Source organism: Meriones unguiculatus, chromosome 4, assembly GCF_030254825.1.
Source record: "Meriones unguiculatus strain TT.TT164.6M chromosome 4, Bangor_MerUng_6.1, whole genome shotgun sequence".
NCBI lineage: Eukaryota > Metazoa > Chordata > Mammalia > Rodentia > Muridae > Meriones > Meriones unguiculatus.
In genome coordinates, this window is record NC_083352.1 from 129,469,199 (window position 1) to 129,486,716 (window position 17,518).

Below are 17,518 nucleotides of genomic sequence, written 5' to 3' on the forward strand. Positions count from 1 at the left end.
GTCTCTGACATGAACTCAGTGGCTGCCTCTTTGATTACCTCCCACTGGTGGGTACAACCTTGCCAGTCCACAGAGGAAAATTACGTAGCCAGCCCTGATGAGACCTGATAAGGTAGGGTCAGATAGAAGGGGAGGAAGGCCTCCCCTATCAGGGGACTAGGGAAGGGTCTGTAGTGGGGATACAAAGTAAATAAATTTTAATAAATAGATATATAAATAAAATTAAATTTTAAAAATTAATTATTGTTACATAAGTATATGTATATTTACATATTCCTAAATATATCAGTTCAACCTGAAAAACAAGAAATAGATGTGTCCTTCAAAGCTCTGGATTCTATCCCCAGAAATTCAGAAATGAAATATAAATAATTTAATTTTTAAAAAGTAGTGCTAAAACGTATGTAACACAGTACTTACCATCTTAAATCTACAGTTCAGCAGTGTCAAGCAAAGTAATATTGTTAACTTTTTTTGTGTCACAGAACTGAAATTCTCTATTATCCATTCAAAACAAAATTTTAAGGCTTATTTTTCTTTTACGGTTATGAGTGTTTTGCCTGTATGTATACGTCTGTGCAGCATGTGCCCGTCCAGTGCCCATAGAAGCCAGAAGAGAGTGTTACACTCCCTGGGCCTGGGATTCAGGTGGTTTCCTGATCTGCCATGAAGGTTCTAGGAATCTCACTTGTGCCCTCTGAAAGAGGAGCAAATGCTCTTGACCACTGAGCCATTTCTTCAGCCCCAATGTGATTACTTTCTGTTATGGAATTCTTCCTCCTGCCATTCTGCATGCTTATCCACTTCCATCTTTATCTCCCCCTTTCTTATCTTCCCTCTCTTTGCCATATTCTCCTTCTCACACACACAAGCACGCACAAGAGTGTTTGCACACAGATACATTTAGACAACACTGATCACTTCTGTCTCTTGCTTTCTCTTTCTGACCATTTCTCACATTGACAGAAGAAACAGCAGTTGGTAAATCTCTCCCCCCACCCAAGGATGGGCTGCTTCCCTGACATGATGGCATTCCACCTCAGACAGGAGGGAGCCTCAGGCCCAGTGAGGCACCTAGAAGAAATCTACTGAAAAATACTCAACAGGTTCAGATTTCTGTAAGGAATCAATGTCCACTGAAAACTGATTTCTCCTTCCATTGGCAATGGAGAACAAAAGCAGTCCACACTCTGGCCGACCTTCAGGCTGGTGACAGGTGAGGGTTTGTCTTTGGCAACAGAGTAGCGGCTGTGTTTTATCCCTTCCCTATATTAGGAAACTAATTAATAAAAGAGCATGTTGGGGCACACGTGGGGAAAGTGTTGGTGACAGACTTGAACCTGATGTTGCTCTTTTAACACAGACAAAGACAGACTCAAAAGTGTGAGGGATGCTCCAAGACACCCTTAGATATCTTTACATTCTTTGTTCAGCAGGGTGAACTCGCCATTCCATGGAAGCGCTCCTACCAAAAAGCTGCAATTTACTTTCTGAAAAAGAGAACAACAATGAATATCAGTAGCATGTCAAAAGGAAAAGAAATGCTCTGTTATTAGGTGTCAGCCTAGGGATATGCTAGAAGACAGGTCATCAACTTTCCTAAAACTCCAAGGAGCCCAGCAGGAAGTATGAACTTAAAATCACAATCTGCCAAACAACAGTAAGCAACAAAATAGATACGATATGTGAAATGACATCAGGACATACTTGGGGCTGACTTATATGCCCTGATGAGTGCCTACTGTTATCTGGACATGATAGCCCATTCTAAGCAGAGACAGCTTCAGCCAAACGCAATGGGGCCCACTCTGTTCATTATATTGGCAATGTCTTGTTAAATATATATCAGAGGCTCTCAAAATGCCTCCTGCGACCTTACTCAGAATGAAAATCCCACTGAACCAGAAACTACAAGTAAGGCTCAGCCATCTCCAAGTGGAGCCTCTGTGTGATTCTAGTGTCTTTTCATTTTGGAGACCCACCCAGGTAAATAAAGGAAAGAAGATATCTCTACAGAACCAGTCTCAGCCTCACTGTGGAATCAAGAACTCCGCATTAACTTTGAGATCAAGTAATACAGCCTAAGGCCAAAATTCTTTTAACCAAACCTGTCATTTCATGGCCTTCTAACTCCCTCCCCTTCACAGAAAACCTTGCTTGAGCCCAGGAAGCTATAAGCCAAACACTCCCTGAGCAGCTCTCAGCTGAAGCTCATGTGATAATGGGAGAATGAATACTGAAGCAACCTTATCTTCAAGGTGACCATTCGGTCTATGCTTAAAAGGGAAGATACTGTCTGGTCTAGATATTACTGAATCTCTAGCACCTGGAATAGGCCTGCTGCAGATGAACAGTACTTGTGCTAAAAGTTTACAAGAGTGAACCAACAGACTTCCTTCATGCCTGCACAGAATGTATTATTTGCCTCACTAGCTGGGCAAGCCAGTCTCAGTCCAAGCTAGGACAGACTTTCAGTGAACATGGGCAAAGTTTCTCCTAAATTCCAAGCTCCAGAGATGATGAGAGCCTTGGGTGAGAGTGCCCTTGATGCTATCCTGCATCTTCTACTCTAAGGGTGCCAAGGTGGACCTTCTGGGATTCTTCACTGGGAATAGTCCAGACCTCCTAGTGAATATAGGCACCCTAAGATTTTTTCCAACTTCCTGGAAGCCTTAAGAACCCTAACAGGAAACCAAGAATTGCTAAAACAATCCTCTACAATAAAAGATCTTCAGGAGGTATCTCCATCCTTGATCTTAAGCTGTACTATAGAGCAACAGTTATAAAAAACTGCGTGGTACTGGCATAGAAACAGAATGGTGGATCAATGGAACCGAACAGAAGATCCAGAAATAACCCCACACACTTATGGACACCTGATCTTAGACAAAGGTTTCAAAACCATACAATAAATAAAGACAGCATCTTCAACAAATGGTGCTGGTCTAACTGGATGTCTACATGTAGAAAAAGGCAAATAGATCCATACTTATCACCCTGCACAAAACTAAAGTCCAAATGGATCAAAGACCTCAATATAAAACCAGACACATTAAATCGGTTAGAAGAAAAAGTGGGGAAAACCCTAGAACTCATTGGTACAGGAGACAACTTCCTGAACAGAACACCAACAGCGCAGGCTCTAAGAGCAACAATCAATAAATGGGACCTCATGAAACTGAAAAGCTTCTGTAAAGCAAAGGACACCATCATCAAAACAAAATGACTTCCTACAGATTGGGAAAGAATCTTCACCAACCCTTTATCTGACAGAGGGCTAAGATCCAGTATATATAAAGAACTAAAGAAGCTGAAAAGCAGCAAGCCAAGTAATCCAATTAAAAAATGGGGAACAGAGCTAAACAGAGAATTCTCGATACAGGAATATCAAATGGCAGAGAAACACTTAAAGAAATGCTCAACCTCATTAGCCATCAGGGAAATGCAAATCAAAATGACCCTGAGATTTTACCTTACACCCATCAGAATGGCCAAGATGAAAATTCAAGTGACAACATATGCTGGAGAAGTTGTGGAGAAAGGGGAACTCTCCTCCACTGCTGGTGGGAATGTAAACTTGTACAACCACTCTGGAAATCAATCTGGCGCTTTCTCAGACAACTAGGAATAGCGCTTCCTCAAGATCCAGCCATTCCACGCCTAGGCATATATCCAAAAGAGGCTCAAGTACACAGTAAGGACATTTGCTCAACCATGTTTGTAGCAGCCTTATTTGTAATAGCCAGAAGCTGGAAACAGCCTAGATGCCCCTCAACTGAAGAATGGATACAGAAATTGTGCTACATCTACACAATGGAATATTACTCTGCAACGAAAAATAAGGAAATCATGAAATTTGCAGGTAAATGGTGGGACCTAGAAAGGATCATCCTGAGTGAGCTGTCCCAGAAGCAGAGGGATGCACACAGTATATACTCACTCATATAGACATATATCATAAGATGAGCCTACTAAAATCTGTACATCTAAAGAAACTTATTAAGAGAGAAGACCCTGACTAAAATGCTCAGTCCCCATCCCGAAAGGCAAAGAGGATGGACATCAGAAGAAGAAGAAAACAGAAAACAAGTTAGGAGCCTCCCACAGAGGGCCTCTGCAAGGCTCTGACCTGCAGACTATCAAAGCAGACACTGAGACTTATGGCCAACTGTTGGGCAGAGTGCATGGAATCTTATGTAAGAAGTGGGAAATAGTAAAATCTGGAGAGGACAGGAACCCCACAAGGAGAGCAACAGAACGAGAAAATTTGAACACAGGGGTCTTCCCAGAGACTTATACTCCAATCAAGTACCAGGCATGGAGATAACCTAGAACCCCTGCACAGATGTAGCCCATGGCAGCTCAGTGTCCAAGTGAGTTACACAGTAATGGAAAGAGGGACTGCCTCTGACATAATCTGATTGTCCTGCTCTTTGATCACCTCCCCCTGAGTGGGGAGCAGCCTTACCAGGCCACAGAAGATGACAATGCAGCCACTCCTGATATGATCTGATAGACTAAGATCAGAAGGAAGGAGAGGAGGACCTCCCCTATCAGTGGACTTGGGGAGGGGCATTCATGAAGTGAAGAAGGGGGAAGGAGGGTGGGACTGGGAGGGGAGGAGGGTGGGGCTTATGGGGGGATACAAAGTGAATAAAGTGTAATTAATAAAATAAAATAAAATAAATTTAAAAAAAAAAGAACCCTAGAATCGACTTGAAGTTAAGGCTGTGCTGGACGGCTCATTTGTCACTCACCTTGTCCAGTACAGAGTTTTTCTGAGTGACGCAGTTTTCAGTATTGTTTAAAGGTTTTTTGCAATTGCTGCGGGACATCTGAACGTCAATGCTGTATTCCATGCGGTCTGTGATCTGCCAATGAACAATGGGCCGAATTTAAAATGTTTTGATTTAACTCCCAAATGCTTTGGCAAACGTGTAAATCCTTCTCTCTCTCATCTCTCTGCTTGTATCTCTCCACATATACATGATCCGGGGGTAAAAATGGTGCCATTGCTGAATTCCGTTGCCACTGAGATCAATCATATGAGCCAATTGATGGGAAATACTGGTGAAAAGCCCCCTGAAAGCAGGTCTTTTTAATGTCATCTCTTGCTGCAGAGTCTAGAGCAGCAGTTCTCAACTTCTGTGTCATGACCCCTTTTGGGGTTAAATGACCCTTTCACAGGTTTGCTTAAGACCATAAGAAAACACAGATATTTATATTAATTCTTAGCAGTAGCAAAAAATATATAGTTATGGAGTAGCAATGAAATAATTTTATAGTTGGAGGTCACCACAACATGAGTAACTGTATTAGAGAGTGACAGCATTAGGAAGACTGAGCATCACTAGTCTAAAGTATGCCTCAAGACCCAGTGAAGGTCAGAGCAGAAAGGGAAGGATGGTGCCCAGAAACATAAGCTCCCTTGGGGCTGATGAGGATCAATCATACAATCCTCATCCAAAAATCTGAAATCATAAATACTCCAAAAATATGAAAATTCTAAAGCATCAACATGATGCCATGATGCACAGAAATAACCTAGAACCCCTGCACAGAAGTAGCCCATGGCAGCTCAGTGTCCAAGACAGTTCCCCAATAATAGAAACAATGACTGTCTCTGACATGAACTCATGGGCTGGCTCTTTGATCACCTCTACCTGAGAGGAGAGCACCCTTACCAGTCCACAGAGGAAGACAATGAAGCCAGTTCTGGTGAGACCTGATAAACTAGGGTCAGATGGAAGGGGAGGAGGACCTTCCCTATCATTGGCCTGGGGGGAGGGGCATAGAAGAAGAAGAGGGAGGGAAGGTGGGATTAGAAGGGGAGGGGGGAGGGGGCTACAACTAGGATACAAAGTGAATAAACTGTAATTAATAAAAATAATGTTCAATGTCCTTAGTCATCAGGGAGACACAAATCAAAACGACCCTGAGATTGCAACTTTCACCCATCAGAATGACTAAGATGAATATCTCAAGTGACAACACATGCTGGAGAGGATGTGGAGAAAGGGGAACCCTCCTCCACTGCTGGTGGGAATGTAAACTTGTACAACCACTCTGGAAATCAAGCTGGCGCTTTCTCAGACAATTTAGAATAGCGATTCCTCAAGATCCAGCTATACCACTCCTAGGCATATATCCAAAAGAGGCTCAAGTATACAACAAGGACATGTGCTCAACCATGTTTATGGCAGCTTTATTCATAATAGCCAGAATCTGGAAACAGCCCAGATGCCCCCCAGCTGAGGAATGGATACAGAAATTGTGATCCATCTACACAATGGAATATTACTCATCGATTAAAAAACAAGGAAATCATGAAATTTGCAGGTAAATGGTGGGAACTAGAAAAAATCATCCTGAGTGAGGTATCCACAAAGCAGAAAGACACACAGGGTATACACTCACTCATAAGTGGATACTAGACATATAATATAGGATAAACATACTAAAATATGTACACCTAAGGAAGCTAATCAGGAAGGAGGACTCTGGCTAAAATGCTCAATCCCCATTCAGAAAGGCAAAAAGGATGGACACAGCAGGAGGGAGAAAACAGGGAACAGGACAGAAGCCTACCACAGAGGGCCTCTGAAAGACTCTACCCTGCATGGTATCCTCTTTACCTGGTAAGGCTGCTCCCTCCGCTGAGGTAGATGTTGAGACTCATAGCCAGACTTCAGGCAGAGTATAGGTAATCTTATGAAAGAAGTGGGAGATAGTAAGACCTGGAGAGGACAGGAGCGCCACAAGGACAGCAACAGATTCTAAAAGTCTGAGCACAGGGATCTTTTCTGAAATTGATACCCCAGCCAAGGACCACTCATGAAGATGGCCTGGAACCCCTGCACAGAGGTAGCCTATGGTAGTTCAGAATCCAAGTGGCCTCCATAGTAATAGGGACAGGGACTGTCTCTGACATGATTGGCCTGCTCTTTGATCACCTCCCCCAGAGAGGGAAGCAGCCTTACCAGGGCACAGAAGAAGACAATGCAGCCACTCCTGATGAGACCTGATAGACTAGGATCAGAGGGAAGGGGAAAGGACCTCCCTTTACAGTGGACTGGGAGATGGACACAGGTGGGGAAGAGGAAGGGTGGGATTGGGAGGGGGAAAGGAAGGGAAGTACAGGGGGCATTCAAAGTGAATAAACTGTAAGGTTAAAAAAAAAGAAAGGAGTGACAGGAACCACAACTTCTTTTAGAAACACAAGAATAAAATCACTACACAAGAAAGAAAGAAAGAAAGAAAGAAAGAAAGAAAGAAAGAAAGAAAGAAAGAAAGAAAGAAAGAAAGAAAGGAAGGAAGAAAAAATTTTAAATTAAAAAAAAAAGCAAATTTCATACAAGACCGTATGCCACAAGTTACAGTCAAGACACAAGCACACCCTCTATATATTTATTTTATGCCCACAGATTAGCACAGCTCATGGCCTGGGACAGAGACACTTCTGTTTTCAGTGACTGAGAGTTAATACAGACACCCATACCAGTCAAAGTGCTGAGAATAAACAATTCATCAGTGCTCAACCCTAAATTGGACATCACCCCCCCCAAAAAAAAAAAAAAGATCAAGAACATCATAAAAGAAAGCACAAAAGGAGTATAGGAGACAGAGGATAAGGGGGGAGTGCTGGGAAGTATTGTCTTCTGGATGTGACACGGCCACAGCTTTTGTGCCCTTGAACATACAGCGGTAGCGGCTACCTGCACAAAACCAACACAAGATTGGACCACATTACATCATGCAGGGGAGGAGCTCATGAGGCCCCAGACCTTCCTGGAGAGCAATGTGCAGGCAATGTCTGCTGGGAGAAAGAAATTATATTCCTCGGTGGCTGCAGCCTCTGTTAAATTGACCTTGCTTCAATAACTCCCCACCCATGTTTATGCAGTGGGACACACACACGCACACAAACCATGAAGACATGAAGATAGGAAGGATATCAGGGGAGGGACTAAAGTGATAATGAGGGATACAATCAAAGTACATTATATATACATATGAAGTTGTAAAACAGTAAACAAAATTTAATGCAGGCATAGTAAGAATCGCATGTAATTAACTTCAGGCTGTGTGTACAAGAAGTACATGGAACATGAAAGAATTTTATCTTAGATTTGGAACCTATTTCCAAAATATCTCCTTATGTGTGAACAAATTTTACAAAATCCAAATCATCCAAAATCTATCCTTTCCCCAGCATTTCAGGTAGAAGCTCCTCAATCTGTAATGATTTGTTCAGACTCTCACGGTGCTGGTGCTACTAGGCTCTAGTTTCAATGTCTCTACAAAGGAGAAGAACTCAGTGAATCCTTAGTCCTCCAGAGGAAGGGTGTCACCCTCCCTTTTTATTTTCAAGTGCATAAAAGGCACAGAGAATTTGAGTATGGGTCCAGCAGCTGATCCAGGTTTCTAAAGGAAGGCTTTCAGCCCTAGGGCTCACGTCACATGCCCACCAGGCTCATCCATCTGCCATCTCTGCCAAGCCAGCCTGGAAACGTGAGGCCTTTCTTCTTGCTGGCTAGAGAGTAATGAGAACCTAAGCCAAGAGGCTAGACCATGCTGTCATATGGGCATCCTGGCTATACCCTCACAACCTATTTCTAAAAATAAGCTAACCAGGATGCTATTTTTTAAATCCAAATTTGGGAGCTTGGGTCATAGCACAATAGCAGAAGGCATCGTGAAAATGCTTGGTTTGACCACCAACACAATAACAACAACAATAATAACATCAATGAAAAAAGAAAAAGGAAACTTTGAACCTCAAACTTGATCACAGGAATCCGAAGTGCTTCCTAACCTAAATATTTGTGTGAGTTCCTCCCTTAAGGCCAAACATGGCACAGTGCCGTGCTGGAAGCCTCACAGAAGGATTCTAGAATGCCTGGCTACACTCTCCCACTCTCGTGTCCTTGCTCCTTCCTGCTGTCCTCTTGCAGCAGATGCTATCAGTATTGTTCCCAAACACAGTGCCAGCTCCGGTGATTATTGCCAGAAACTTCCTGCTTCCAGCAAGGATCAAGGGCTCTGGCAGGCATGGACAGGATGGAGCTGGTAGATAAACAACCCAACCACCCACATAATGACCCAGCTCTGAGTACACACTGTGTGTGTGTGTGTGTGTGTGTGTGTGTGTGTGTGTGTGTGTGTGTGTGTGTGTGCTTGTATCCCCAAGGTCAGGAAGACCAACTCTGTCAGTCTCATTAACTCACCCTTGCGTCGACTGCCTTCTACTGCCCCCTCTCCTTTCCCCTCGACCTTTCCAGTGCCTCCTGGATGGCCTCTAAAATACAGCACCTGCCCCTGAATCTTACCATGATGCTCTGCTTCTGGTAAGATGCTAGCAGCAATTGCAGGCTGGATTGGCAAAAGCAAGCAAGTGAGCTTCCTGGAGGCAGCCCACTCATTTGTGCATGGCTGAGGGTGCATCCCTGGTTTAAGCAAAACTTCAAGAGATTTTACCTCATGACTGCTCATTGGTACTCTATTGCCTTCCTATGCTTGTCTCATACCTGGCACAAAGCAGTTGAGCATGAATAGAGACTTTCACTGCCTATAACATATTATTCCTCTGCAGGTGCTATGCTTTCTGTTGTACAGATTTCTACAGATGATTCCTGAATTGATTTAAGTAACTTCTACCCTCCTGCGATATAGCAAAAGCTCATAGAAGCTCTATGAACCTCCTTGTGTATTACACCTAGAATGAAAACAAGATTGAAACAAATTAATAATCAAGGAAATACACAGGTTTAGTCCAAGGAAAAGGCCCAGGTATGCACCATGATAAGAAAGACCATATGAACACAGAAACAAAGAATAAGTGGTTAGATATACAAGACAAGACAGATACCTGTTTCTTAGAAAAACCTTGACATAGTAAATCTATCCTTTGAACACATATTGTACATATAAAGTAAGGAAAAGATAAAACTTTGGTTTTGAACTTAGAATGAGTATATAGGTAAAACCACTGCTTTAAACCTATAATTATTAAAAGTATCTAGCTAGAGTCATGATAAAAGAACTTACAATCAATAATCCTACTGTAACCCCCTTTTTGCGTAATGATTGTATCTATTCTTAAATGAGATAATCTTTCCATACATAGAAAACCTTTGTCTTAGAGGGTATAAAACCCAGGACAAAAATAAAGATGTTGTTGGTTGATTGGAGTTTTCCTCCACCCACCACCCACCTAATATGCGTCTGTCTGTCTGACTGTCTGTTTATGTTCATATGTATGAATGTCTGATTGTCTGTATGTCTGTATAAATATGTATATATATGTACAAGTGTGTAAATATTGGTGCATAGGAATTATGTGCATATATGAAAGGCATCCTCTTGAATGTATTATGAATGTGTACATGTCTGCATGTCTGGTTGCTTGCCTGTTTGAATGTATGAACATTCATTGTTCATACATGTTTGAATGTTGAATGTATGAACTCTAAAGAGTAATTTATCTGGCCAACTCTGCATACATCTCCTCAATCTTTTCCCTAACCATGTCAAAGCTGAGCTTTGACAGGAAGACCCACCTCCCAACAGATCCCCCCACACCATTGACTCCTGCCCAACTTCAGGCCTTATCTTCAAGGTCACTGCTGAAAGTGACAGCTCTTACCAACACTATGTCCTGACCTCATCTGGAAGAGCTGAGCACCTGCTGAAACCTCCACTCAAAGACTCACATTTTATTAGATTTTCTCTCTGTAGTAGGGTATTTATACATCTATAGATGGAAAAATTGTCTAAGAGGACTTCTCCTAACAACACAAAATAGACAGAGTTCTAATTCCTGGCAGAGAGGTTTTCGTTTCAGACTTCTGGCTCTCTAAGGTCTGTGATGAGTGTTGAGCATTTCACCATCCCACCTACAGCAGCTAAGACAAAACTAGCTTGTGAGAAACTACTGATAAATGCATGCACTACCCGAGCACCAAAGAAAGTGAAGCAGAGGCTGTAAAAGGAGGATTGTGGAATACCACCAGTCAGTAAAGGGTGCTATATCATCAGTTGTGAGGTCCTCAAAATACGAGGTTAATGACATGTTTTCCTGAGGTATGGTAGCATAAGTTCTGACAACAGTGACCTAGCTGTTGAAAAGTCACACCACCAGCTATGGGAACTATTTCTAATTCCTGTGTGGCAACACTTGAGGGGGCTTTTACTAAACAGCATTAAGCACTGTGCTGAAAAAGCCAGGACACACTGCGCCAGTTGATTTCATGTGAACAGTACTCCCTAGAGCTGGGTAGTACATGGCTTCCTGAAAAAGACACAGCTTTATGATAAAACCAGAATTCCTTCCTTCTACTAACTGCACATTGGATTAGAGCATTAACGCAGTAGCTCATCAGCTAAACACACATGGCACTCCTGCAGAAGACCTGATTTTATCTTCCAGAACTCAAATGGGTGCCTCACAACTGCCTTAATTCCAGATTCGGAGATCCAGACCGCTTCTGATATCCTCCATCGGCACCTGTGCTCACCCGCCACCCCCCACCAACACACATGCATCCACATAATTAAAAATTTTAAAGTAAAAGAAAAAAGAAAAAAAAGGCAGGACACGTAAGTAACTTTTCTGATAGACAGTTCCAGGTCTGTCTTCATAGTGTTGCATTCCATGTTACCTGGCTAGCTTCAAATGTTGTCTGTGGCAGCATTATTACCAAATATTCTTGGTGCTTCATTTTATTTTTCTAATCTCAAGAAGCCCAAGAGCATTTGATTTGTGGTTCAGAGTTATTAAGTTAATATATGTAAACTATTTAGAACCTGAGCCTAGCGTGTAGAAAGTCCCATGTGTATATGTCGTTTTTGTTATTGTGAGTAGATGCATTAAAAAGTCACACATTTAGAACTGCGTTGTCACCTTTTGTCTCATTTGTCTACTCTCTCACCCTGGCCCAGACCTGTGCCACCATATGTAAACATGCTGAGTGAGTAGAGATTTCTCACCTGAAGCTTGGCATGCAGCGTCTTATCCACAAGGAAGACATATTTGTCCTCGCTTTCCTTGTTGTATTCTTTCATAGCAAACCATACACACTGCTTCACATTGGCATTTGAGGTATTGATGGATTCAAAGAACCGCAATATCTTCCCTTCATTCTCGGGCTGGTCCACACCAACTGCCAGGGCTACTGGAATGAGGAGGAGCAAGGACAGCCACAAGGATTTTGTCATGGTCCCTCAGTCAAAAGGCACAAAAGATGTACTCCAAGTCTCCTTGGGGCTTGAGCTGCAATGGAGCAGCCACTGCTGCCACTGTAGGACTGTCAAACTAAAGAACACAGAGAAAAGCTCTCTGAAGACTGATTATGTGTAGGGCCACGGGTATGGCTGTAGAGGGTTAAAGCACTTGATGATGACTCTGAAAACCTGAGTTCAAACTCCAGGACACACATGTTGGAAGACGAGAAGCAACTCCTGCAAGTTGTCCTCTGACTTCCCATGCATGCTACTGTGTGTGAGGCACACGCCACCACCACCCCCTCATAAACAGAGCCTTGCAATGAGGAAATGTGTTCCTTAAGAAACAGTGATCATATTCAAGAAGGCTGAGACAAAAAAAAAAAAAAAAAAAAAACAAAAACAAAAAAAAAAAAAACATTTAAAGGCAAAACGAGGAGGATTATATGAGACTTTTGAATCAGGAACGAAGGTGGCATGAGTCCAGGGTCAAATTCAAATACACAATAGTGGGTAGCTGTCCTTGCAGATGTATCTTATGTGAAAGGCTGAATAGCCTTTGTGCAAGATTATGGTCCTGAAGGAGTCTTTGAGAACTGTTTCTTGTTATCAGGCACACAGCACGAGGTCAGCCACCTCACCATAGCCTCCAGCTTTATGTTTCATTTATGTATCTGGTTAAAGCACAAGACAACTCCATTTGATACTGAAAAACTTTGCAGCTCAAGGATCTTACAAAAAATTCACCTCTTCAGTATCAGCATAGCTGGATTCAAGACATGGTTCTTTGGAACACCCTTGAGAGCCACCTCTCCCCTGTCTAAGAAAACGTAGCAACAGCACTCCCAATTAAAAATGCTCTGCCACTGTCCTTTGCCTCTTGCCTCCATTCTGGGTACAATCCCTTCATCTAGAGAAACATCCTGAAGTGTTTTCATATGTCCCCATGCCTGCCACCACCAACTCTGTCCTGTAAACTAGAGCTATGAAATGCTGGTGTGCCCCAATGTTCTCTGGTCCTACCCTTCTTTGACTATCCAACCTGCTTGTCCTGTTGAGCTCCTTCCTCACTCTGGCCACCACAGCTTGTGGTTCTTCTGAGTCTACAACATTCTCAGCTCACACTTATGCCCTGACTGGGCAGTTCTGTAAATCCTGACCTTGTGGCCCAGGCCCTACAGGGAGGCCATGCTTTGTGATGCAATATAGCACATGTGACCCTGCCTCACTGCAGCACCCTTCATCTGCTGGCCTCTAGCATTTGGGTCCAAGCAGCTCAGAGGGTTGGAGACAGCAGGCAAGCACCTTCCACTTAGGAAATTCATGTGCCTCTTTGTGCCTTCCGCAGTCTACCAAATCAGGACCCTGGGCTCCTGTGCTTGGGCCAACAGCTTCTCCCTCCTCTGTTCTACCAGACCTGGGCCTGAAAGGGAGGAGGCAGGCTGCATATGTGTGCTCTTACAGATCCTGTTTCTCTGTGAAGGTCCCAAATTCAGGTCTAGTAAGCTTCTGGAGGTACAGCAAAGTGAGTATTCAGCCTAGGTTGCAAAAATTGATAGTATTTTGACCATGCAGTATAGCTAGGATATAGAAAACTGGTGAATCAACCCACCACAACGTATTCAAACTCTCTACCACTGGATTTTTTTGGTGGCTTTCTATTCTCTGCTTTGGCCAACAGTACTGTAGGAATGATTCTTCAGGATCTGTGAGAAATAATGCAAAGAACTAGGTGGAGACTTGTGTATAAGAGCCACACAGAAAAGCTAATTTACTATTCATTTCCAAATCTCTAAGAATATATTCGTGGTTTTTCTAATTTTACTCCCTATAAAAAGCATGTGTGGGACTATAAAGCTCTCAGCAGTTAAGAGCACTTGTGACTTTTCTTGAGTACCCAGGTTCTGTTTCCAGAACCCACATGGTGGCTCACAACTGTCTGTAATATTAATCCCAGGGGCGCTGACACCACCTACTGACCTTCTCAAGCACCAGGCACACATGTGATACAAATACACACATGCAAACCAAACACTCAACTACATAAAATAATAAAATTAATAAATCTTTTTTTAAAAATTAAGGAATTTTGGGGACTCTTGATACCCCAGACCATACTTTACCAATAAAATTAGACCTGGAAGCAGAGTCAGAAAACTAGCAGTTTTTAAATTTCCGCAGGGGTGCCAACTTTAAGAACTGGTAAAATGCACCTTATTTTGATGATGCTAATGTGAGCCTGAAGTCTTGCAGACCCTGTTCAAACATGAATGTTAATTTGTGGGTTGGGAGCCTGGCCTGAGATTCTGCATACAAATCACTCCTATTTCCCTTTGTGGCAAAAGCAATTATCATCTAGATTCTAGACATTCTGCAAAAATCCTGAACACAACACACAATTGTTTACTCCAGTGTTCATGTTTGGCACAGAATCACTGATCTCTAGATATGTTCATCCTACAGATCTACTTTAAATCTTTGACTTATGCTCATCCTGCATATTGGCTTTGTATCATTGACTTGCTTTTATCCTACAGATCCATTCTGTATCTTTGATTTACAACTCTCCATTTTGTCTCCTCCCCTACTGCATGAGTGTCTTGATTATTTTTCTATTGCTGTGACAAAAACCATGACCAAGGTAACTTATCAAAGAATGCATATAATTTGGGGCTCATGGTTGCAGAGGGAGTAGGAAGGCAAGCATGATAGTGGAACAGTAACTGAGAGCTTACAACATCTGATCCATAAACAGGAGAGAGGAGAGAAAGAGAGAGAGAACTAAGTGGGAATGGCTGGGCTTTTGAAATCTACAAGGCCAATCCTCCTTCAACAGGTGACACCCCTCCTCCAACAAGTTCACACCTACTAATGCTTCCCAAAGAGTTCTACTAGCTGTGGACTAAGTATTCAAACATATGAGCCTATGGGGGTCATCCTCATTTAAGCTACCACAATAGGGTAACTTCTATATCATTATCTTTGCTTAGCATGGTGGACCTTCAGTCTCTCCATGCTGTCACATATAGTAGAATCTCATTCTAAGACTAAATAGTATTCCTTTGTGTGTATGCAGCACATTTTCTTGATCGGTTGAGTCATTCACAGACATTTTAATGTGTCTCCTTCAGCTGTTATTAGTACTGCTTCAATAGGAAAGGAAGTACAGGCTCCAATAAATCACGATTTTATCTTCTTTGGGCACATATCCAAAGGAGTGACTTCAGTGGAAAAAAGTCTCAAAGTTCCTAAAGAAATTTAAAAACAATGCTACTGCACAATTAAAGCTGTTTCTTATGCAGCTATGTCTTACTTTGTTCCTTTGATTTTGGAAAATATATCTCCATTTTTTTCTATAATGTTTAACCATCCTTTGGAGACTACTGCATATTTTTACATGATGAAGAGGGATAGTGGCAGTGTTTATGTTCTTCCTTTCTATTCTTAGCTTTATTGAGATATAGTTGATGAATAACAATCATATTCTTTTAGAGAGATGTGATATTTGATGTAATCTTACATCAATGAGATGGTTACCATAACAAGATAGTTATAGTACCTGTATAGCACCTCACATAGTTACTTTTTCTTGTGGTAAAAACATTTCAAATTTACTCTTACTGGATTTCAACTAGTAAATAAATTATCATGAAATATAACCATCCAGTAAATTTATTTTGGTGTTTTGAGACAGGGTTTTTCTGTGTAGCCTTGGCTGTCCTAGAACTCACAATTGTAGACCAGACTGGCCTCAAACTCATAAAGATCCACCTGCCTCTGCCTCCCAAGTCCTGTTGTGAGCACTATGGCTACTATGAGCAATGCTGCCATGGTTGTCGGAATGCAGACATAAACATACTGATTTCATTACAAAGCTACTAATTTGATTTCATCAGAAGACAAGGGTGGTGAACACAGCATGTACAAGCCCTAGCAATGAGCTCTGAGTATTGACTCAGTGAAGTTGACAAGATGATCTTGTTTTTCATACTATAAGGGCTACGATCAGTGAAACGGGGATCACAAGCAAAAATTTGCAATTAACGCATGGTTTCTAAGATAGTGGGAGTTCTTCAGAGAGCTACCTTACAACTTTAATCACAAAAGCCAATCACCTAATGTAGTATATCCTGAGGACGTGATATCTACATTTTTTTTTTTACTGTGTAGAGATAGGCGTTTGGACTAATCTTTCAGAGAAATGTAAAATGAAACAAAAAGGATGTTGTATGTATCAATGCAAAAAGCAAATGTCATATCATGAAAAGTAAGGAAGTTGGGGGCCTTTCTGAGGTGAACTAGAAGCTGTTGGTAACATTTTCTTGCCTAGGAACAGTGATGATCAGAAAGCACATTGGGTGCATGGACAAGAGCTCCACCCTCCAATCTTAGAGCACTCATAATAAGAACCCACCTGTGCTGACCACATAGCTGCAGCATGATAATTGAAGCATGCCAGTTGTTGAGATGAGAGGGCCAAAGCCAGCTGTTGTGCTGCATTAAGGGAGCTGAGCAGAAATGCTTCTGAAAATGTTGTCATATGAGTGCTATGGCAAAGTCACAGGAATGGGACAGCCTGGAAAGAACTGACTCTCTACCATAGAGCACTGCAACTGAAGTTTCCAGAGACTGAAAGTAGAGGAGAAAGATCACCCAGCCTTCCCTTCTGAGTACTCCCCCAGACAATACTGCCACTGCCTTCCTTAATCTGCCAAGTACCTCCAAGGCCGTTCCTAGAATCGTGAGAAGGGAGGTTGAGTGTTCCTCGGCCTGGAGGCAGAACAGTGCCTCTCTTGGTACAGTGAATGGTGCTGACAGCCATAGAGACTAGAATGGGACCTGGATGGGGAACATGGGCTTCAGGGAGCAGATAAGAACACTGAGACTAAGCTATGAGAAAAATATTCTTATCAGCAGCCATCAGTGTCCTCGGGGGTAGAATCTTTGTCATTGTCAGTACCCATCTCTCTCACACACACATGCACACATGTTTGTGTGCGCACACACACACAAACACATGCACGTGGGGCCTGCTCCCAATCCTCTGAAGAAGGATCATCCACTGTGATCCAGGTTCCTGAGATAAATGAGGTGGACAGCAGGTAGCTGTCCCCTAGAAGAATGTTCTGCCTTCCTTCTGAGCATATGAGTGAGGGGTTTGGAGAAATTGTAGAGTGAATGAATGAATGAACTACATAAAAATATGGAATAATAGAAAAATGAATGAAATAAACAATGAGCTGCTTCACAGACTCTACTCAAGCACTCTGCTCCTGCATATAAGGTGATAGTGATG

At 42.3% G+C, this 17,518-nt stretch overlaps 1 protein-coding gene across 1 annotated transcript; it reads right to left on the reverse strand.

Moving 5' to 3' along the window:
• Positions 1 to 1,321: 1,321 nt before the first annotated feature.
• Cst8 (cystatin 8) lies at positions 1,322 to 13,338 on the reverse strand. The gene is made up of 4 exons (XM_060381329.1): positions 13,246 to 13,338; positions 11,989 to 12,313; positions 4,758 to 4,871; positions 1,322 to 1,490 (listed from the first exon to the last, which is right to left on the reverse strand). Exons 2-4 carry the CDS (start codon positions 12,214 to 12,216, stop codon positions 1,407 to 1,409), a joined length of 426 nt encoding a protein of 141 aa, XP_060237312.1. The 5' UTR covers positions 12,217 to 12,313; positions 13,246 to 13,338; the 3' UTR covers positions 1,322 to 1,406.
• Between the last annotated feature and the right edge of the window lie 4,180 nt (positions 13,339 to 17,518).

Coding starts and splice junctions, on each gene's coding strand:
- Cst8 (XM_060381329.1), bottom strand. CDS start 12,216: ATGACAAAATCCTTGTGGCTGTCCTTGCTCCTCCTCATTCCAGTAGCC. Junction 4,872..11,988: donor CGCTGCATGCCAAGCTTCAG/GTGAGAAATCTC, acceptor GTTCATTGGCAG/ATCACAGACCGCATGGAATA. Junction 1,491..4,757: donor AAAACTCTGTACTGGACAAG/GTGAGTGACAAA, acceptor TCTCTTTTTCAG/AAAGTAAATTGCAGCTTTTT.